Source organism: Uranotaenia lowii, chromosome 2, assembly GCF_029784155.1.
Source record: "Uranotaenia lowii strain MFRU-FL chromosome 2, ASM2978415v1, whole genome shotgun sequence".
NCBI lineage: Eukaryota > Metazoa > Arthropoda > Insecta > Diptera > Culicidae > Uranotaenia > Uranotaenia lowii.
The window spans coordinates 357,189,029-357,212,821 of NC_073692.1; the positions used below are offsets into that span (position 1 = coordinate 357,189,029).

At 36.4% G+C, this 23,793-nt stretch overlaps 2 protein-coding genes across 2 annotated transcripts in view; one reads left to right on the forward strand and one right to left on the reverse strand.

The window, feature by feature from the left end:
• LOC129745760 (peroxidase) overlaps positions 1 to 23,793 on the reverse strand; it is a 168,395-nt gene that overhangs the window by 72,756 nt on the left and 71,846 nt on the right. The gene's annotated exons all lie outside the window — the stretch shown is intronic.
• LOC129745761 (uncharacterized) lies at positions 13,728 to 15,485 on the forward strand. The gene is made up of 2 exons (XM_055739085.1): positions 13,728 to 14,851; positions 14,904 to 15,485. The coding sequence occupies exons 1-2, from the start codon at positions 13,871 to 13,873 to the stop codon at positions 15,420 to 15,422; spliced, it is 1,500 nt and encodes a 499-aa protein (XP_055595060.1). The 5' UTR covers positions 13,728 to 13,870; the 3' UTR covers positions 15,423 to 15,485.

Consider the following 23,793-nt stretch of genomic DNA (forward strand, 5'->3'; position numbering starts at 1 on the left):
AATAAAACTGTGCTAAAATTACTTGAAACGGAATACTCTTATAACACTTCAAATTAGAAAACCCGGTTTTTGGAGATTAATTTACTCAACTTGAGCATTACTGATTGAGAGTGTGAAAATGTAAACAAAAAATCACGGACGTTCGGTCGGATCGGATTTCGAATATTAATTTAAAGTGAAGTTGTTTTAAAAGAAATTGGCTATTTAACGACCAGGTTCTCAGCATTAAAAATATTCTAATAACCGGAACAACGCGGAGGGATGTTCAATAGTCGAAACTGTTGTAACATCGCTGTGTACAAGTCTAGAAACAATCGGCAAAAGTAGATACTCGTTTTAACCTCTTTTGCGTCTGCCCCCATCCACTGTTCAGACAGAGTGAAAAAACGTCAAACAGGATGCGTTGGGAGACAACCGGAACCAGAAAAAAGGCAAAGAAAGTTGTTCGAGATGTGCTGCTGGTCCTGTGATGACACCACCCGGAAATAAACAGTTTTTGGTAGGTAAGAATGTTGTTTCTTCTAAATTTATAAGGCATTCAAAGGAAAAGTAAAATAAAAGCGGAATATCAATTTTAGATTTTTTGGTGTCGCTAATATAGTTCGACCGGACGTTTTTGGAGACCAATGTGGAAAGCAGAATTGGGTGCTTCGAACGAACCGTGTACGTTATTTACTTCCGTCACAACTTATTTTGGAATGAATGGTGGTGCAAACAACTGACAAAACAGCCGCTCCCATCGGGCCAAGGATTTGGGCTGGAAACACTTGGTTTGGTTCGGTTGGTATTCTGTCGTCTTCCATGACCCCCAAAACTATTTCATGTAAGTAAATTAAGTAACATTACAGTTTAGTTCATGAGTCTTATGATGATTTCTGCGCCGTACTTGAGTATTTCCAAGTTCAAACCACATTCCATTAAGATCGATTTATTTATTTTTTCTGCTGCACTGTTGTGTCCACACTGCCCTCTACATCTGAATAGGCCTTACTAATCAAGAACTAGCGAATATCAGTATTATCACAGTATATCTACAGGCGTATTCTTTTGTAGCTTACCTTTTTGAGTATAGCTCAATTTTTTTTAAAGGGATTTTCATCCTATTGGATGATTCATCCCAAACCCTGGGAACAGCTTCGACTAATTCCAACAGGTTCAGTTTTGTACGCTTTTGTGTCTTTGGCAATATGTATTTTCATAAATACTTTTTATATACGATTGCTTATCAATATGATAGTTACGTGAAAATCACAGCAATTCTGAGAATGGCTTGCTTTTTCAGTTGCTCAAATAAACTTGTTAGAAACGTTTCGATTAAAATTCAAGATAATGCCAAATCAATCGTACATGATCTTTTAAAAGTTGATGACATTTGCCATATTTTTGATTATCTTTACTTATGGTTAATTTTTGGTCGACATAAATCTTCCCACAGGATAAAAATCCCTGAAAAAATTGGTTTTTTTTATTTCATTGTATTAAATAATTATCCTAGATTGATCAACTACAGACTCACTTCAATTAGCAAAGTTTGTGCAAGTAAAATCAACCTAGCAAATTTCTGGTAGAATTTTTAAATGTTCAACAACTACAATTAACTTTAGGTGAAAATCAGTTCAATTTGTTTAGCAAAACTCCAAAAAGTTGAATTCAATTAGTTGGGAAGCATAGAGTTTGATTAAAATTGAGAAAAAAAAATTAAATATTCACTGAATAAATCTTGTACATGAGGCTGAAATGACATAATCAAAGCTAGATTATCAGTTGCTTAATGTTAGCTAAAAAAATCGCCTGCAGGTATGCAGTAATAATAGTGATATTTGCATTTTTATGATTAGTACAGCTGAATCACGTTTAGATGTCAGTATTATCACAATATTGCAGCAAGCATAAACCGAAATTCTTCAAAAGAACAGCGAGGAAGGTAATTGAAATATTGATAATTTTTTATTTAGAACACAATAAGATCAAATAAAGCTATCACGTGTTGAGAGTAAAATTTGCTCTTTTTTTACTTGACATATAAGGTACACAGCAAAAAAAGAGCAACATTTTCATACACGAATGGCAACGTAATTACAAATTTTTCTTTCTCTGATTCGTTTTTCCATAGCTTTTGAAAGCAAATTGATGCCAAATTTTGCTGTAAAAGTAATTTACTTGACACCTTGTATTGGCATGAATTTGCTCTCCGAGCTCTCGAAAAACGAGGTGTAATTAAGATCTCAGTTTTAGCAAAATTAGGCATCACTTTGCTAACCAAGTATGAAAATGTTTGCTCTCCATTTTGCTGTGTACCACCTTATGTCAAGCAAAATGAGAGCAAGTTTGGCTGTCAGGGCGTGATAGCATAATTTGCTATAATTTTGCCATAAAAGTCTGCTCGGGGTGTGTGATATACATTATGCATATTTGAGTGTTTGCCTCTAAGCGTGTATGAATCCGACTACTATTGTGTGAGCGTGCATCTACTCAGCTCTCGGTAGAGCATCCATTGTTTAGTTAACCTTGCTGAAGGTAAGTCGTGTACGGCCATGGCTACACGTTGAGTGATTCTGTGTTAATACCTAAATTGCACATTGACGACCGTGACAGGTTTTATTATTCGTTGAAAAGGAACCTTATCCTAGCCGGAATCACTCAACGTGCAGAAATAAAAGAGTAAATAAAAGAGTGAAAAAGTGAGACAAACGTAAATTAAACGTGGAGCACTGCCGCTCTAAATTTTTCATTTTCACTTTCGTGTAATGGCCGGTGTGTAATTGCAGTTGTGAGTTTAAGTGCAAAAAAATTAATTAGAAGAAGCAAGAAAGATGCGTTTAGCTCGGGACGAGCACCGAAGAAAAAAGCTCGGGACGAGCCGTTGAAAAAAGCTTGGGAAAAGCACTAGTTTAAATTCTTATTGGAATTATTGACAGCTCGGGACGAGCGCTTTGAAAAAAGCTCGGGACGAGCACGTTGAGAAAAAGCTCGGGACGAGCACAAAAAGAATTTTAGAATGCTCGGGACGAGCACTGAAGGAATTTTAAAAAGCTTGGGACGAGCACCAGTAGTGGAATGGTTAAAAACTCGGGACGAGCATGAAAAGTGTTGATTGGTTCGGGACGAACATCAGCAGGATGTTTGGTTTGAATGAAAAAAAACTCGGGGCAAGCATTGAAGGTGTTTATGAGGGTTGAACAAGCACTTGTGGCTTAATTAGTGAGGCAAATTACCGGGCTCCGGATGAACACAAAAGAAATTTTAGAAAGCTCAGCAGGAACAAGCAGGAAAAGTGTTAATGGCTCAGGATTAGCTTTAGTGGTATTCGGTTGGTATGGAAAAGCTCGGGACGAGCATAAAAAGTATCTTTTTTTTTAGCTCAGTACGAGCATCAGTTGATGGTGATGATAACAATAATTGAAAGGAACTATAACGGTTCGCAATGAGCATAAGAAGTGTTAATTCGCTCTGGACTAAATGCTCATTAGAATGACTGGAAGCTGTTTGAGAAAGATTTATTTTTGTTTTAGTTGACTCGTGAACTTAAAAAGAAGCTATTTGAAAATTCGCAAAATTGCATCTTGAGTTTTTCTTTGTTTTTCAGGAGTATTCTCATTCTGCGAATTTCAAAATGTCAACCGCCGGTAAATATGTCCGTGCTCCTGCTTACGAAATCGAGGATGAAAGTGTAAATGACACTTTCAGTCCAGGGAAGTATGTCCGCTTACACCAAAGTAACGCGGGATGCAGTGGCGTGGATGCCCAGGTAAATGACGATTATGCCGATTACTTTAGAACCGTTGATCCGGACCAAGAAGCACGTGAACTTCGACAAAAGGTGCTGGAACTGGAGCAAACTATTGCTGAGTTGTCTGGGGCCAAGACTCGCGGTGTTGATCACGATCGTAATCCAGCGTCGATGTCAGATCAATATATTAGCAATCCCATAGTACCTTTCCTAGCACCAACAACAACCGCTACTGCTCTGCCTTGCGATGCCAGTGCATCGAGCATTAGGTGGGATAACATGAAATCGTTTCCGAGCGGGGTCCCTGCTAACAAGATGTGGGAAACTTGGACCAAATATTTTGAAAACTTCGAAATCGCAGCGTCATTATCAAATGCTCATGATCCGGTAAAAAGAACGCAACTTCTCTATTTATCTATTGGGGACGAACTGCAGGGTATCGTCCGTGCGGCAAAATTGCGACCCGCTTCTAACGAGCCCGATTGTTATGCGATTTTCGTTAGGAATATTGAAGATTATTTGAAAGCGCTAACTGACACGTCGGCCGAACACGATATGTTCTCTTCGATGCATCAGGAAAAAGGTGAATCGGCAGTCAGTTTCCATTCCAGGTATATTTTGATAGTTTCCTAAAATTATATTAAAACAAATTTATATTAATATTACGCTCTATTTAGGCTTATGGAAAAAGTTTGGCTTTGCGGGTACAGTCCGACTGACCAAGATAGATTTGTTCGGACGCAACTCCTTAAAGGGTTAAGAAATCGGGAACTAGCCAAAGCAGCAAGGACTTATGGGCATGACACGAATTTCATAGTACAGTCAGCAGCGCGGGACGAAGCTTTCCTTCCCGAGCCTTCATTTGCTGACGACTCAACGTCTATTATGGCTGTAGCTCGCAGGTTTTCTCGTGATACCGGTGTAAAGCGTAAATATAATAGCTCGTACGAGCGAAACGATGGATTTAGACCAAAGGCCACGTATGGCGGAAAGCCTATGCTGCAACGATTTGAAAGATGTTCCAGGTGTAATCGAGAAGCTCATGTTGACAAACGCTGCCCAGCTTTGGACAAGCCGTGCCGTTCTTGTGGACGCCTCGGACATTTTGCGGCAACATGTCGTAGGAAGCGAATCCATGTTGTTGAGGAAAGCCGTTTCAAATCCGAGTCTTTTCAACCAGGACCTTCTAATTCTGCAACTCATGTTGAGAATCCTAAAACACAGGTAAACACAAATTAGAATGTTATTTTAAATACAGTTTTGCAAGTTCAATAAACAACTTACCACAAAGTTATTCATCGTTTTCTTGTTCATTCATTTTGTTTGAAAATATATTTTTCATATTCTAGCAAATCAATGCACTTTCGCTTGGAGATGTGACAATTGATTGTGCTATTGGCTCATCAAGTCCAATAAAATTCCTCATTGACACAGGAGCGGATACAAACGTGATAGGTGGGGAAGATTGGCAGAAACTTGAAGAGCAATTTCGAGCTGGGACAGCAACACTTCATCCTATCGCAGTACCGGCAAACAAAAACTTGCGTGGCTATGCTTCCAGTAAACCTATGTCGGTGGCTTACGCTTTCAGAGCTATGGTTCAAGTTATTGGATTAGAAAAACCTGTTATCGCTGCAGACTTCCTGGTGGTAAGACAGGGACGATGTTCGTTGCTTGGTAGGAGTACTGCCAGTGACATGAAACTGTTGAAGGTTGGGGCCGAAATCTATAACTGTGAAAAGGTAGAGAAAACCGATCTGTTCCCTAGGATGCCAGGAGTAAAAGTGAAATTTTGCGTTGACAAGTCAATTGCTCCAGAGAAGAACGCCTACTATAATGTGCCGGCCGCATATCGCGAGGCAGCAAAAATGCGACTGAAAGACATGGAAATGAAGGGAATTATTGAGAAAGTTGTTACCGCACCTGATTGGATCAGTGGGATGTCCGCTGTTCCCAAGGGAAAGGACGATTTTCGTCTAGTCGTCAATATGCGCGCACCAAATAGAGCAATTAAGCGCCAATATTATCGGTTGCCTTTGCTTGAAGAAATGAAAGTGAAGCTGCATGGGGCTAAATATTTCTCGAAACTAGACTTGTCCAATGCTTATTATCATCTGGAATTGAGCAGTGAATCACGTGATCTGACGACTTTCCTTGCAGAAGATGGTATGTACCGATTCACACGGCTCATGTTCGGGGTAAACTGTGCTCCCGAAATTTTTCAACGAGAAATGTCACGAGTGTTGGAAGAAGTGAAAAACAAAATTGTCTACATTGATGACATTCTTCTGTTCGCTAGTACTCTGGAGGATCTGCGGAAAACTGTGGCACATGTTTTGAGGATTTTAAAGGCAAACAATCTAACCCTCAATACTGCTAAATGCGAGTTTGATCAAACGCGCATTAAATTCTTAGGCCATTTGTTAGATGAGTCGGGATTTAACATAGATGATTCAAAAATCAAAGATATAAGAAAATTTCGCCATCCAAACTCAACATCTGAGCTAAGAAGTTTTTTAGGACTAGCCTCGTTTGTAAGCCCCTATTTAAAAAATTTTGCCGAAATTTCTTCTCCGTTGTGGGCTACAGTTTCTTCAAAATCCTGGAACTGGGGACAAGAGCAAGAAAAAGCTTTTGAATTGATTAAAGATCGTATCATCCGTTGCACAGTTTCTCTTGGATACTTTTCGGAAAAGGACAAAACAGTCTTGTATACAGATGCCTCTCCCAATGCTCTTGGTGCGGTGTTGGTACAAGAAGACAGTGTTCGAAATCCTCGAATAATAAGTTTTGCATCGAAGGCGCTAACGACAACTGAGAAAAAGTATGCACAAAACCAACGTGAAGCGTTGGCCGCTGTATGGGCGGTCGAACATTTCGCTTACTTTTTACTTGGTAGGCATTTTGTTCTGCGCACTGATGCAAAGGGCATCACATTCATACTCAACCGGTCTAGAGAAACGGCAAAACGGGCTTTAACAAGAGCTGATGGCTGGGCATTGAGGTTGAGCCCTTATAGCTATGAAGTCGAGTTTATACGTGGTTGCGAGAATATTGCGGATCCTTCTTCTCGTCTCTATGAAGGTAATGACGAGGCATTTAACGAGGACACTAGCCCGTGGGAAATTGCACACCTGGAAGCTAATGCTTTGCAGTTTTTGACTGAGGACGAGATTAGGGAACACACGGCTAGCGACAATACCCTCCAACGTGTACTAGATGCCTTGGAGTCAGGAGATTGGGCAAAAGATTTAAGGAAATTCAAAGCTGTTTCAAGTGACTTGTTTTCGAAGGAAGGTATGCTTCGTTTTTTATTTATTTATTTTTTCTATATAGACACTATTATTTCTTTTGTGCCATTCGTGTCTGTAGGTATCCTTGTGAAAAATGGATGTGTTGTCGTTCCTGAAGACTTGAGAGAGAAAACCTTAGCCATAGCTCATAGTGGGCATCCATTAACGGCCAAATTAAAAAGTATTTTACGCAAGTGTGTTTGGTGGCCTGGAATATCTTCAGATGCTGAACGGTATGTAGAAACTTGCATTCATTGCGCAGCGACTGGAAAACCTGAAAGACATACTCCCATGCTTCGAACATTTGCCCCAAAAGCTGTTTGGGAAATAATAGCCATGGATTATAACGGGCCTTATTTGAAATTTGGAGGAATATACATCTTGGTCATTATTGACTTGAGATCTCGTTATGCTATAGCTCGGCCAGTGAAGTCCACTGCATTTGAATTCACTAGGAAGATTTTGGATGACGTGTTCGAAAAGGAAGGTTTTCCGAGTTCCATCAAAACCGATAACGGTCCTCCGTTTAACGGTGAACAGTATGCACAATATTGTACTGATCGTGGAATTAAAACTATTTTCTCGACACCATTCTTCCCTCAGCAAAATGGATTGGTGGAGAGCTTTATGAAAGTTGTAAACAAGGCAATGTCTATAGCTGTTTCAAGTGGAAACCACTTCAGTGAGGAACTCCAAAATGCTGTTCAATCATATAACGCCGGGGCTCATTCGGTAATAAAGGTTCCCCCAGAAGAAGTAATGATGGGTCGAAAAATTAAACGAGGTTTACCGTTGCTTGAACGTGGAAAATCTGATTACAATGATGATCTGTTAAACCAGAAGGATCGTGAAATAAAATTAAAAAGCAAAGCTTGCGAGGACGTTCGGCGTGGAGCAAAGACGAGTTCAGTGAAATCAGGCGATACCGTTATCATTGAGCGTCAGACGAAAATGAAAGGTGATTCTAGATTCCATGTGAAACGCTTCACGGTTATCAAAGAGGAGAATGGTAGTTTGCTCCTCGCTGATGATGAAGGTCGAACGGTGAAACGGCATGTGTCTCAGACGAAAAAAGTCCACCCTTGGAGGGAAAACATCTCGAACAAGCAAGTTGTAGCTGAGAATTCCAAGCGCCCACAACGGTCAAATAAAACCCCGGCATATCTTTCTGACTATGTTCATTTTACGGAGAACGAGTTTTTGTAAATATAAATCATTCATGCTATCAGTTCTTCAATCAAAAGTTGTTTTTTTTTGTTTCATTTTCCTGGGAGAAGGGGGAAGATGTGTGATATACATTATGCATATTTGAGTGTTTGCCTCTAAGCGTGTATGAATCCGACTACTATTGTGTGAGCGTGCATCTACTCAGCTCTCGGTAGAGCATCCATTGTTTAGTTAACCTTGCTGAAGGTAAGTCGTGTACGGCCATGGCTACACGTTGAGTGATTCTGTGTTAATACCTAAATTGCACACGGGGTACCCTTAACTGCTGCATACAAACACACGAGTGGAAGCAAAAACAATTTCTACGGAGCGTTTTAGAGATGATCCAAGATTGAAGCTCATCCACCTGTCAACGGTGGCTTTTTAATCAATTTTTTGTTGTAATGAGATAGTCTCTCTTGGGAACGCACAGTGTCAATTTCTCCAATATGTTTTCATAGTTTTTGGGCTAAGCATGATTCCAATTGCAGCACCAAGCTGAGATTTCGTTTTTGGCGTAAGATTGGGTCTGTGGGTGTAGTAAGTACATACTAAGCCGGTAATGTAGTCGAGTCATGAGTTAGGGGTTTGACCCCCCCCCCCCCCCCCCCCTCATGGAGATTTTTCCAAGTACAATTTTCAGATGAAGTAATGAATTTACCGTAGTACCTACAAAATAAGTGTTAACAAACGTGTCAGAAAATTGGCTTTTAATTCGTAATTATTTTTGGCCTAACTAATTTTTAAATGTAAATTTCGATTGACAAGTTAATAAAAGTTCTGCATTGAAACTCAAATCTTGACACACAGAAACACTACCTTCAGAGTTTTTATTAAAAAGTTTTTATCAGCATGTTAGTAGTACAAATGTTATGCTGATATCAAATATTCTTCAAGACACCAATTTCAACCGTAATTTTATTTTTTGTAACTTTTAGTTTATTTAAACGCTCTAATTTGAAATTCCGAAGGGGTTTTGAAAATTTACACAAAGTCACATTTTTCCGAGGTGCGAATAGTTTAAGAGCTTCTTTTGATTACTCTGGATGCCCTGAATTCAAATATGCTATGATTTTATTTTCTTTAGCTTTTGTTTTTTAAATGACTTTTAAAATAAAGTTGAAATTATTTAAGAAATTTCTGACTTTTTGATAAAACTTTAAAACACTAAAACAAATTCTAAAATAAAGGTTTTAACTTAATTATCAACTTTCCCCAAGACCGCAAGTTACATGAGTAGGCGTTGACTTGATTGCAACGCACGCGTTTTTTTTCGTCCGTAGAAAATTTCCGTGATCTCTTCTGTAGAAATATTTATAGAAATTATTCTTTCAATTGAAGAATAAGAATACATGGTGCCGGAAAATGTTCGAGGTGAAATTTTCAGTGGTGTTAAAAGTTTTATGGTTTTGGAATCTCATACGCAAGGCCAAATATCTGACTAATCCCCGAATATTTGTGTTTTACCTGTGAAAATTGTATTGGGGAAGTTGGGAAATGTTGAAAATATAAAACTTCTATCCGTGTTTCTTGATTCCCATTACTGTTTCATCCTTTCTCTCAATCTGCTTGCTGAACGCAGCAGAAAAAAATCAAATGCTGGTCCCAGCGCTCAACCATACAGGAAATAAAGCTAAGTGATGTTTTTTCATTAATTAAAAATTGAAAAAAATATTACATAATCTGCTGTCGCACTATGTTAGTATTCTTGTTCATTTTTTGTTGCACTCAGACGAGGAGAAGTCAAAGCTTGCTAAGCAATAATTTCATCATGGTGAAAGCGGAGGATATGAAGTTTTTGAAAAAAAAAGTTGCTCAATTATGTATTTAATATTTGTGCTAAGGCAATTGTATTCGACAATTTGTTTCATGTTAGTTATTTTAATCAATGTCAAAAATGTTTTCTAAGGAGTAAGCAGTAAATTTATACAGTAAATGGTATGTGAAGGAGGATGATGTTTTTTTTTAAAACACTTTTGAAAAGTTATCTTTATTGATAAGGATTTTATGGAGGTTTTAATAACGTTTTTTTCTGTTTTATCAATGATTCTTTTCAAGAGCGAGCACTGGCGCTATATCCAAGGTCAATGACCAGAGACAAGGTACAAGGTACAAAGAATTTCAAAATTTTCACATCCAACTTGAATAAATTTAAGCAAAGAATTTAAGTTTTGTGGAACAAACAGATAAAAATCCAACTCAGACGAAAATTTTGATTTTTTGTGTGAAATAACCTTATCTCCATCCATTTGAGGAGGAATAACCAAGAACCGGTATCCAGGAGCTAACTTCTTTTCGCAAATAAGATCCCAACGTAAAAAAAAAAATCTAATCGTTGTCTACGTTTCTTCCTCTCTGTGATCCAGTTGTCTTTGCGTCCAATACTGCACAGTGGGCCCGGCCGAGTAAAGATGAATAGTAAATGTACTTTTACTACTCACTGGGATGCTGATAAGATCTGGCTGTGTATGTATCATAAGCATAAGCATAAGCATAAGCAAACTTTCCCCAAGACCGCAAGTAATTTGCAAAAACCAAAGTAATAGAAGTTTTCTTTTTATTTGATATCCCCATTTTGTTTCATACGAGAATTTTAAAGGTTTATAAATTTTAATACCAAATTGAATTTAAGATAACTTTCTAAGCAAAGATCAAATCGATTTGCCGGCTTCAACAAATTTGTTAAAACAAATTAAACGTTTTTAATTTTTTTTCAGCAAGATCAGGAGTATTTGTAATGATATCTTTCCAAATTAAAAAAAAAACTGGAGAATTTATTCATCATCAAAATATTATTTCCAAATTGAATGAATGATTGAATGAATGATTGAATGAATGATTGAATGAATGATTGAATGAATGATTGAATGAATGATTGAATGAATGAATTTGATTCACAAATTCGGAATCATTTTTTTAAACTGATTTATTTTTCAACTTATAAACTCCATATCAACGAAACTGGAGTTGATAGATAAAATCTGACGAAAGATATGAGTTCAGGACGCCAAAGTCTACCAAATCAATCATAAAAAATAAACTTCCTTGAGTTATCAATAAAATTCTATAACTTAGTTTGAATTATTTTTTGTTTTAAATTAATTTTTTATCCTAATATTTTGGGGCTTATTCTGCGACTCGAGTGACGTGACTTGGGAAATTTCATATCATTTTGCTGGATTAAACAGTCTCTCTAGCCTCGAAATTTTCGTTCAAATGTGCTGCTATTAGTCTTTAGAGCTCATCGAAACTCAAATTTCTTTCCTGAAGCATTTTCTGGAGTCTGGACAAAGAAGTGAAATTCCGTGAGTCACGCCACTCGAGTTGCAGAATAAGCACCTTTGTTTTAATTTTTAAATAAATTTACCGAAATTTATAGTCAAACGTTTTGATTTTTTCGTAATACTTTTGATAAGAGTGTTTGTTTTTCAATTCTAATTTTATTTATATAAAAATACGATCTTCTTCCAGCGCGTACATAAATCTCAATTTATAATAAGAAAAATATAGTTTTTACCTTTTGTCCTTTCCAGAAACTAATATTTCAAGTGCTTTTGTAGGGAATCTTTAATTTCAGGCTTATACCTTACGTGGGACAATCGGCTATGATTCTTAGAACCAGTAGGTAAGTTTTCAGTCCTCGGGTAGCTGATAGTTATGTGCATTCAAGTGTGTTAAGACGTTTATAGTTTGCAAAACAGGGAATACATATTTTAGAGGATTACAAGTTAAGATGACAGCTTAACCCTCATCCGTCCCAGAAATTTACCCGTTATATTCAAAGTCTAAGAAAAAAAACGAATAAATATACCTTGGTAGAAAGGCTGTAGATCAGCTACCGAATGCTTAAAAAATTTCACTTATTGTCCAAGAAAGCTGAGATTAGAAGCCATACGTTGCACGTAAGTATATATTTTTGAAATTGTAAAATGTAAAAAAGTGGTGTAAAGACCGTACTTTTCAATCAATGAACCGTCCAAATAGTTAAGGCACAGGTTAATATCACACCAGATAAATTTTGAATATATTTAGGATGAACGTTAACGTAATTTGGCACATTTTTGTATTTTTAGATTGTCAAAATGTGAAACACAGCATTTTTGACGCTTTTCAAAAGTAGCTGGTTTTAAAACTTTTCGTCAATTTGCAATTTATCAGATTTTCTTGCACTTAAATTCAAATTTGCCCTGGATTTTGCGCAAATTAACTCAAGATTCAGAAATCCTCGTGGCAAGCGGAAAAAACGAGATATCTTGTAATTAGTTCGCAATGTGTTAAAACAGCATCAAAACGAATTTTGGGTACAGGGTAGTTGAGAATATGAATATTAGTAAACATTTCAAGTGAGTTGAGAAGACAACTTCTATTTATGTTAATTTTTGAAATTGTAAAAATCAGGTGACAGATTAAATAATAATAAAAATAAAAAAACTTGTGCGTCCAGAGAATAGCTAGTGAAGGTTGAGTTACCATAAAAGGCGGTTCAAGAAGATTAATATTTGATTTTTTCAAATAAGGTAGTCAGCAGAGCACAGTTTTAAACAAAAAAAAAAATGGCGAGTCGAGGAGACGACATTTGATAAATATTAGTTAGCATTTCAAGCAAGTGTACTGAAACCGCAAAAAAAAGAGAACAGATTTGAAAAATTGAAAGCTGAAAATTGACAAGAGAGCTGATAGATATTAGAAAATATTTCAAAGAGTTGAGAGAAATGTTTGAAATTTCTACAGAATAGAAAGTTAAAATAACAGTTAAAAATGTTTTTACTGAAAAAAACTCAAGCTTGTTTAGGTAACTGCTTAAATTACAAATGATTTTATTGATTAAAGTAGTTATAAGTAAAAAAAAAACACAGCATCGAAGAAAATGTTGACATGTTGATGAGAAAGCTTGATATGAAAGAAAAAGAAATGGAAAACAACAATTTGAGGTAATTAAATTAAACGATTCGGCTGATAATCAATCGAATTTATTGACTTGTCAATACCCACTAATTCCAGCTCATAAATTGAGAATTACGAATATTGACAGAGTTTTTGAGCCAAGTTTGATCGAAAATGAATTCGTGAATGTTGATTGATTTAAAATCGCTCAAACATTTTAAGTTGACTACTTTAGTCTACTAATGATATATTTAATAATCGAGCCTTTAATTATGATACTAGGGGTCAAAATTCTAATCAAAAAGGTTCATATTTTTCAACACAAATTTGTACAATTTACATGGACTTACTTAATAGAAAAGATGAAGCATTGAAGGACTACTCAGGAAAAAGGATACATACCTGAAAATAAGAAGAAAAATGCAATTAATAATCAAGTTTATAGTAGGGATACATAGAATGTGTAATTATTTTTATATTTATTATATTTAGACATTTTACTAGGGTTATGGCTTGCGTGTCTCTCAAATGAAATAAATATTTATTGAACACTGAATAGTATCGAAAAACTTTCAACAAGCCGTGGTTTTTCAACCAAAACTCAGCAGGCAGGGTTCAAGCAAAAAAAAAAGTCAGTACAATCATTTCGTTGATTGGAAAATTATCTACAGTTACCCAAATTCCACAAAGTTTTTCAAATTTCTTCCTGGCCAAAATTTAAAATTATTCTTGAACCTGCTCCCATACATCATCTAGAATGACTTCCTCGAATCGCATCTTCCAGCTGGAACTGATCGTGGAGGAGTTGCAGATGCTTCCGGAAAATAGGAACGGTAACGGAAAGGGAACCAATGGCAATGGAACTAACAGCAATGGTAGCATACGTCTGGAACCGGGTACCCCTAGAGCATCGGCAGAAGCTGGAGATGAGACCGTGGAAGTTTACAAGTGTCCGGAGCGGTGTGTCCGGCTGCAGTTGGCAAAACTGGCTCGATGCGAGGTTTGCGAACGGGATTTCGGGTCCCAGGTCGATGTGGAAACTACCAAACAGGGTGAAAACTGTATGTTCACGTTGAATGGGACGAATTTGAGGGAACAGCAGCTGAGCTTTGATATTTCCGCTGTGGAAACGGAACCGGACGGGAATCGGAAGGTTTTGGGGACTTGGAGGGAACCGGCCAATGAGATCCTGTTTAACTTACTGAAGAACTATGATGATGTTAACTTCCGGCGGGATAAAGAGACTGAGTCTGCTGAAAGTATTTTTTCGGAGGATTCCATTTCTAGAAAGTGTTATCCGGTGTCGGAAACTATCCGGTCGATGTATCCCTTGCAGCTGGAGGATGAGTCGGTTGTGGGATATGTAATCCTCACGCTAAGGATTGCTTGTCTAGGGTCTAGAATCACCCAGAAGGTTATGTTCGGGGGCAAGGATCAGGAAGCGATAACCTGCTTTAAGGGAACGGATCCAGAGCATGGAGAACAGCTGATGAAGTGTGTCACATACGATGAAACGGCACATCCCCATCCGATAATCTGCGGTCAATGTGAAGCTAGGGGAAGCATGGCTTCATTGGTAACTGCTCCCGGATCGATGACAGAAGTTTGTCCACCCTATGATGAGTACACAGCTCAGATGAATGGAAATGCTATTACCATTCGGGTGGAGAAATTTTCCGATATTAAGGTTATGTTGGATGGAGAGGAAACTGAAGGTGCTTGTACCAAGGGATGTTGGGTAAGTCTGTATGGGAATTCCGTTTCAAAATTTTAAGAATCTTGATTTTTAGACCTCTCTCAAAATGCCGGAAGGCACCTACGCTTTGGAAGAGAAATATGTTCAACGCGAGAAGAATGCCTGTTGCTTGCCGGTGGTCCGTGGAAACCTTAAGTATCCGGCCCAGCAATGGTCCGGTGACTTTATGATGTGCCGAAGTAAGCGACCTATCTGTGCAGAACACTATCGATCGAGACCGGACCCGATGAGGAATATTTGCATGCAAACGCGGGATCCGGAAGCGACGGATCCGGCCAATGCCTGTGGAATCGAGATCTGTCGCAAGGGTTCCTGCGATCCAAATGTTGACGTTTTCGTGCTCAAACTGGGTAAGAATAAAACCTCTCGGGATGAGCAAGCTCCGAATCAGATTGAGCTGGAGCTGAGGACTCCCAAGGGTCCGATGATCGAGAAACGGCCGAAGGAAACCCGGGGTTGTCAGGTGATTGAAGAAGAATTTGAGGACTTCAAGCCACCGGCACCGGAGAAGAAAGGCAAGAAGGGGGGCAAGAAAGGTGGCAAGAAAAAGTAGTCTATACTTTGAACAAATGTCTAAGTAAAGTTTGTAAAAAAGTTTATTTTGAACAAAGTTGTATGGAGAGAATAACAGCGTTTCTTAGTTAAAATCTGAAACTGGACATAAGAGGGATTTATTCCATCACTTCTGTCGAGTTATGCGTCTCGACTTGAGTCCTTTATTTGAAACTTCAACCATGACATTGCTAATTGATGAAGAGTATTACCAATTGCCCAAAGCTCATTAGTAAATCAAACTAATCACTTTATCGGCTTCCATTTTGCTTCCACATTCGTCTCAATTCAGCTTTAAACCACTCCTTCTCATCATGATTTGCTCGACATAATTAGCCTAATCACCTAGGGATGATAACATATCATTGCCCAGAGATAATACTTATGCAAACATCATCACCAGGAAGAATGCATCAAGTTACACCTAACTAGTTACGTAATTTGATATGTAATCTGTTAGAGCGCGATGTTCCCACTTAAAACGCGATTAACAAACAAATGCAGAGCGGCTGCAAATGGTTTTTCATCCATCCACATCTCATCATGCATATTCATCACGTTTTATCGCGTGGCGTTGCTCAAAGGTAAGTATAGAGCAAAAATAAAAAAAAATCGGCCCCACATGAAGGTTCCCCTCTATCTCGAACTCTTTCGAATGAAGAAGTGATGAAGATCTTAGGCACCCTAAAGGTGTTCGACTTGCTTTCGATTTGCACCTTTTTCTTATAACATTTTTACGTTTAAGGGAACTACGCTGCTGGAGTATTACATTAAAAGTTACTATGCAACAGAAGGTACCTACTACTTACTAGCTTAGAAACAAAAAAAAACAATTTACGCTCTGGGTTATGTAAAGTAGTTAGATATTTTTTCAAATGAGGAGGTCTTATATAGACTAGGTTAGACTAAGCTGGATTCAAGGGGTTCAAATGTCACGCTAAAATAGAAGCTAATCGAGATGAGGGCTGTCGAATCGAAATGCTACCTGAAGTACACCTAGGTTTTATAAGCTTAAGAAGCGTCGAGTTAAGAAACGCTAATGAGGCGCTAAATATTTGGCATTTTATCGAGGAGTGAAGGTTGAGATGAAGCTCTCGTGAACGATTGGAATCGACATTATATGAAAAAGGCTAGCAAGCTGTTGCGAAATGTTGCTGCTTTCTTTCCATCTTGATGTGCAGGTTCTTATAATAAAGGCATCCATTCGTTAGTACGTATGTGCTTTAAATGGCAGTCATTTTAAACATAATGTTTAAGGCACGGCGCGTGGAAAATTAACCATTGAAGCTCAACCCAATCATCCGACTAATATAAAGTGTGCTTAAATAATTAATTACTCCCATTAATTTGCCTCTTGCTCGACCGACATCACAGTTAGAGAATTGAGATGGTGGTGGTGGGTAAACTTTTGAAGCAACACAACAACTTGTAAATAAATTGAAATTATAGGAAAATTTTGATCCATTCTGAGATACTGATGAGACGTATGGGCATATAGTCGTTGCCACTGGCCCTTCTCCCCTTGGACTGCGGCCCAAACAGCAGGCGGTTCAGCAGTAGGAAGAAGAAGAAGAAGAAGAAGGTATCAGAAAAGGGTTAGGCTTAAAAGCGGCACGTTATCCAAACAAACGGGAAAATTGTGCCTAGCCTTTTTTTTTGCAGATTTCATCATATACCTGAGAAATCTGAAAACCTATAAAAGGATAAGAAAATAAATTCAATGAATTAAACATGGCATGTAGCCTATCCACATGGGTATTCTTGACGAAATATGGCATAAAGCCTATCTACATAGGGACTTTTAAGCATTAAAGCTCATATGGGTAAAGTATGACATAATGTTACTTTAAATACTTAGAATTACATACCGTCAAACGGGGCATCATGCAACAGCGGGGCTCGATGCAACATTTATATAACACTACATTAAATCAATTTTTAATTTAATGTATTGTAATAAAGTTATCTGTTAATGATCACAAAACGATGATGACATAATTTCTCACATCTTAAGCTAATTTTCTTAAGTTTTTTATTTTTATGTAAAATTTGAAAAATCGAGCAATAAATGTACAAATATTAACATTTTTTATGCCAAAAAAAACTTTACCCAGTATGACGGATCGGCTTGATAATATTACCTACAAACTTTTTACTGGTTTCCTCATGTTATACCAACATTGTTGGTGTGAAAATATTTTTCGAACAATCACCCAATTTTTTTAAATAAATATTTTTAAAATTCCGTTAGGTGTCTGGGGTTAAATGCAACAAAATGCAAATCAAAGAAATACCTTGTAAATCTCGTTTCCATGTGTTGGAATATGAATATTTTGCATCACGCGTTTGTAAACATTGGAATTTCATTCATCCAAACATTTATTTTAATGATTTCAGCTTTTAGAATTTTTCGTAGTATTAACCCCTAAATGTATGCAGCATCTTCATTTTCAGAAAAAATGTGAAAATTAGTTATTACAGACCCAAAAACTACTGCAATTGGTGTTGTCATGCGTAATGATCTTTTAGGCATCGCTAATAGCTTAGCTTAGCTTGTTTGACTACTCATATCCACCTTAAATCATTGAACTCGAAATGCTATTTAATTGTTTCGGCGGATGGTAATGGTATTTAATTACGTACTTCAAAAGAAAAGATGATTTTTTTGTTATATTTTTTATCAATTCATGCGCATTTCGAATTCCATGATCGCTGGCGTGGCTAAGCAGAACAAGTTCCACGTCACCAATGGTTGCTACTCCGTGATTAATCGAGGCCATCAATTTTGCACAAAGTCCAAAAGAATGGTGCTTGGGATTAGCAGTTCATTCTCAATGTACAAAACTCATGCTCTCCGTTTTTTAAAATGATTAATAACGGCGCCGGCCACGTCCTAGTAGTCAATGGGGAAAAAGGAAGGAATGTTAGTTTGCTACTCTTTAGGTTCAACTAGCAACTTCATGCTCCTGCATACTCCAAAAATAATTTTGAAATAGTCAGAACCAGAAATAAGTAAGTATCACCAACTATGGAAACCGTCTGTACGTCTGCGAATCTATATTCAAGTATCAAAGGAAAGGGTTGTGTTAGTTGGAAAAAGGTAAAGATCAGGATCCATTTTGATCAATGGTGCGATCGTATTTTCCTACACCTTCTATGCTCCTAGACGTTTCATAAGGAAACTCCTACTTCTACGAGGCATTCGATAAACGTTAAATAAATATATATATATATTGAGTTAAGTATTGAAAGAAAATTATTACCATCGACATTTCATCCCTATCAAACTAGCTTTTTTTCCCTAACGGTGATCCCTGTTTAATCAAAGAATTATCAAAAGGCTTTTATGGTTGAAAAAAAACAATATTTTGAATTGAATGTATTTTTCATAATATGTCGACAAAAACTTCTCGAACTATTTTTCGTGATTAATACCATTTTGAAAATTCTTCAATTCTTTCTTCTCTATGCCTCTTTTTGAGCTTCATTGCATGTACAAAATAATGTTCAAATTTTTACTACTTTTGAAAAGATCTTAAGCAGATCTTGAGATGGAAATAAAACAGCAATTGATAGTTAAAAATAACTATTATTTCGACATATGAAAAGAAAAAAAAAGTTATCTAAAAGATCCAATTGAAAAAAATCTACTTTATATGAAAAAAAATGCAGATGATAATATCAACAAGTTTCAGCAATCTCCTGTAAAATGAAATCGGAAAAAGCTGAAAAACTATGATAAAAATTTACATTTATCAGAAACTTTATTCAATTCCATGAGCATTATTAGCTTATATTGTAAGAAATGCTATAATTTAGTTTTGGTCCTGGTGGCCGTTCATTAATCACTTAAGCACGATTTTGGAAATTTCTTAAAGGTAAAACAAAGTTGATTGTTGATTGAAAGGCGAATGATCAAATTAAGCTAAAAGTACCATCAAAAAAAGGTTACGTTCTTGACCTAAAAATCATAAAATTCTGTGAAAAAATCCTGCCATGCTACTAAAATTTGTGCAAATTTTTAAAACGCCAATTAATTTGTCAACATAACTAAAAACTTCGACGTAAGAGATTGTAAGCAAATGTGAAAACCCCCTTCCCCTCATTTGCTTACCCAATTAGTGAACGGCCCTTGTTGGGATAAACGTGTATTTTGCTAAATTAGTCTACCTGGGAAGCAACGATGAAAAACAATCTTACGTTAACAATATGTAATAGTTAGATTATTAATGGTATTGCTTTTTACGCACAATTGGAATTCCTATCAAGCCGGCTTTGAACATTGTAGGTACTTATTTCTATTGTCCACCAGATGTCGTTGAAAAAAAAAATTACTCACCAGATGTCGGTGTAGACGGTACATATTTCAGTTGATGTAACGCGTTGTAATGATATCGTCTAAAGTGGGAAGCTTTTTATCGCAGACACCTGCGAAAAGCTACGTTTGCGCCATCTGATGTTGTTTTTATTTTCGAGTTTATCTCGAAACACCAAAACAAAATGTCGAATTGCGAGTCATCATCGCTCCAAAGCAGGCATATGTTCAAAATTAAAAACACACAATACCTGCAATTTGCTGAACTATTCTCCTGAACTCCATAACCTCCGGATTCACCAACAATTCACACGCAATTCCAACCATATTAACTAATAAGACCACAATTTAAACACACGTAATTAAGATTTAAAAATGATCACTGTGAAAATGAACAATCTTGAACCAGGGTTCCCAACTCTCCTCCTAATGATCTTTTAGGCATCGCTAATATATTAAAAACTATAAATTTTCGTACGTGTTCATAAGATTTTTCATTAAAAACAAAGTTTGTTGCAAGTTACCCCATTTTCTAAGGAGGGTGAAAATCGCATGTTTTTAGAAAATTAAAAATAACTGAAGAAACCTATAATTTTTCTAACTACGCCAATTTGATACTCCAGCATCCTTAAAACTTTTGATGCATAAGGGGTAGGATTAATTGTAAACATAAGTATTTTAGAAGCCATTGAAGTTGAAAATTGTTGCATGTTGCCCCAGTTGACGGTACATGATAGGCAGAGTACAGAGAAGTTGTAAAGCGAACGAGAGACAGTTACATATAAGTTGGAAAGAATCTTAAGAATCATAAATTATTTGAGGAGATTTGATTTTACAATGATCGGAATATGCTCTGACCAGGATGCTACAGTGAGGGCTTAAAAAAAAAAAGATCTGAAAGTTGGCATTTAGCCTATCCACATAGGGATTTCAAGCATTTGCGCTTCTTAAAATTACATTTGAAATGATTTTTTTCTTTATAACTTTCTTACTTAAATTCAGACATACAAATGAAATGTAGTCAGATAAAAAAAAGGGCAATCACACACTAGGTGGAAGGAAAATATAGGTAGTACCTATTATCTCGGAATCATAGTTAAACCAAACAGAAGATTCATTATACAGAGTTTTTTTTTACAGACCAGTTAGTGCTCTAGTCAGATAACTACTATGAGTTTCTTTAAAGTGAAATTTAAAATGCAGCTTTGAAGGGTGCATAAGCAGGTGAATTTTGATACATAGCAATCCTATGTTACAGCAAGGTTTTTTTCATTACCTTGCGATATATCTATAAACTGGACGTGAGAAATGATTTTGAAGCCCTTTGGCTATCTGTACAGTAACAAGTAATTTTAAACATTATTTTTAGTTTAAGCGATATTTACGAAAGCACATGTGATTGCACGAAATTAGTGTAGTGAATTCCAGAATCCAGAAATCCAGAAACTCTTCTAAACCATACATATTTAACCATTCTAAAGCTGAAGTGAACTTGTCACATGTGTCAATATAAGAAAAGTTACACATATTGGGTTAAACAGGAATAACTGTCGACATGCGATATTAGTTTTGACTTCCAACTAGAAACAATGAGAAATTTGAAAGCCTTTCGGCTAACTAACATATTTTTGAACATTTGTTCCTTGAAAACGACATTTGTACGGCTTACGTGATTGAAGTACAAGGACGATTTTTTTTTTAAATTAAATATCTTTTTCTGAAAGGCCATTTACTTCCACAAGAGGGTGTTACCAAACTGAAGATAGAAGGCACTGGACACTTGTGTTAATACAAAAAAAATACGAAGAATTTATTTGATGTCACAAATATTACTGATGTAATTTATGTAGGTAGATCAATATTTTATAAGATTTCAACTTGGCCAATCTTAACGGATTGCCAAAAAAAAAAAAGAAAATCCCATTGGGTTGTAAGCGATGTGTACATGAATGAGTTTCACATTCAAGAATGACATGTGTAGAGATTTTATTGAAAGAGTTACCACGAAAGCAAAGAGATTTGTTGAATAAAAGATCATTTTCCAAATTGGCAAAACATGAAAATAAATATGGAAGAATACAGCTTGTGCAAATGCATGTTTGGCAATACGCACTATTCGCATATCCTCCCCGAGAGAAAATAGGTCAAAAAGTTCAAAAATACCAGCAAGATTTCAAAACCGATTCAGATTCAAAACATTGGCTTACACAATTCCGAACTGAACACAATTCTGAAATCTGCATGTTCTAATTGACGTTGAAGAAGAAGAAGAAGAAGAAGAAGAAGAAGGAGAAGAAGAAGAAGAAGAAGAAGAAGAAGAAGAAGAAGAAGAAGAAGAAGAAGAAGAAGAAGAAGAAGAAGAAGAAGAAGAAGAAGAAGAAGAAGAAGAAGAAGAAGAAGAAGAAGAATGAGACGTATTGGCCAATTTTCCTTCTTGTTGATGAACAAAACGAAATCAGAGACAAATGAAATAATTTCCTGAATTATTGCTTGTTTCTATCCAGAATCTGTCGTCCTCATCTGAGCATGAGGTTGAATCTACCTGAAGATGTGGTTGAGTTGACTATTGGCTGACAGCCATACATTCTGTTCTCTCTTTGTGTTACTCCCTGTCTGATTCAACTAACTTTGTGGAACAGGACCAGATTACATTTATGGCTGATTTGCTGCGAATTTCTATCGATTTATCCTTATGCTTTATCTCGGTTTAAAGAGCCGTACCGGGAGAGTCTTGTCTTTTTTCATGTAGATTGAAGGTTTCCATTGAAATAAAATAAAATGAGTGCTATCAAATATGTATACTCAAAATTTGCGATTTTGTTTATTTTCAAGATTGTCAAGTGTTAATGGCATTTGTGAGTTTAAAATCGATGTTCACCTTTTTTTAGTATTCAAGGAATTTGAAAAGGCATGATGTAAAATCAATATTATAAATGAAAAAACCTAATCAGAATGTTTGATTAAGCTCTAAATCTAGACCCAACATTGGATACTGGTGATCAGAATTTTGTTTTAATTCTAATCCGAATCCACTCGTTTTTAGAACTGTTAGGATCCAAAATTGGTGCAGCTTGACTAAATTTGTGGCCGTTATGAACAATATAGCAGTTCAACATTATTCAATCGTAGGGATGTTTAGCTCAAAATTCAAATTCAGGATTTCAATTAAAGAGCAAAACAAAAGAAACCTCAAATGAAATCCATCCAGCTCCTGTACTCGGATTTTTCTACTTTCATAATCAGATTCCACTCTAATATCTAACATTCAGATTTCCAACGCGGAATGAGATGTAAGGTTGAAATTTCAAAATCAAGACATCAGAATCAAAAATAGTTTATATAAAGATTCCCAACTCTTATGAAAACCGGGAGACAAAAAAAATAAGCGCCACCGTCAAATATGACGGCAGAAATGCAACTAAAACACAGTGAACACTGTTAGCAGAAAAAACTCATGTAAAGCATTTTTTATCACACTGTGGGACACATGTACTCAATTGAGAGTTTTAAAGCACAGCAATCAAAATTCCCATTAACAATAACTTATTTTCGCACTCAAAAATCTTTAGTGTCAGAAATGAGGGTGTGGATTATTTTATGCGCAGCGCACAAAAAGGGACTGCAAACTTTAGATCAGTGGATTGGTACATTTCTGCCATATTTTAAATCAGTACCTATTTAAATCAGTTTTCTTTATTTTTCTACTCGCTAACCGCTTTTTGTGACAGCAAAAGATTGCACAATATCCAAATTTTTCAAAAAAAATATATCAGCCTGATTGTTTCACTTTGAAGAAGACTCAAAATTTGCAAAACTAATAATAAAATAATATTCTTCAAAATTTAACACGACACTTAAGGTAAAGTAAAAATCCACAGTTTTATAAGTTGATCCAGCTGTTTCTATCATACAGCACTTTGAGTATTGGATTTCCTTGCAGGCCATTTAGCTAAATTTAGTTCTGTCTACAAAATTAACAGAGTGAATGAAGGTAGCGGTACATCTCAGGTGAAAATGAAAAATCTTCTCTAGCTAGTAACTAAAAATAGTTGAAAGA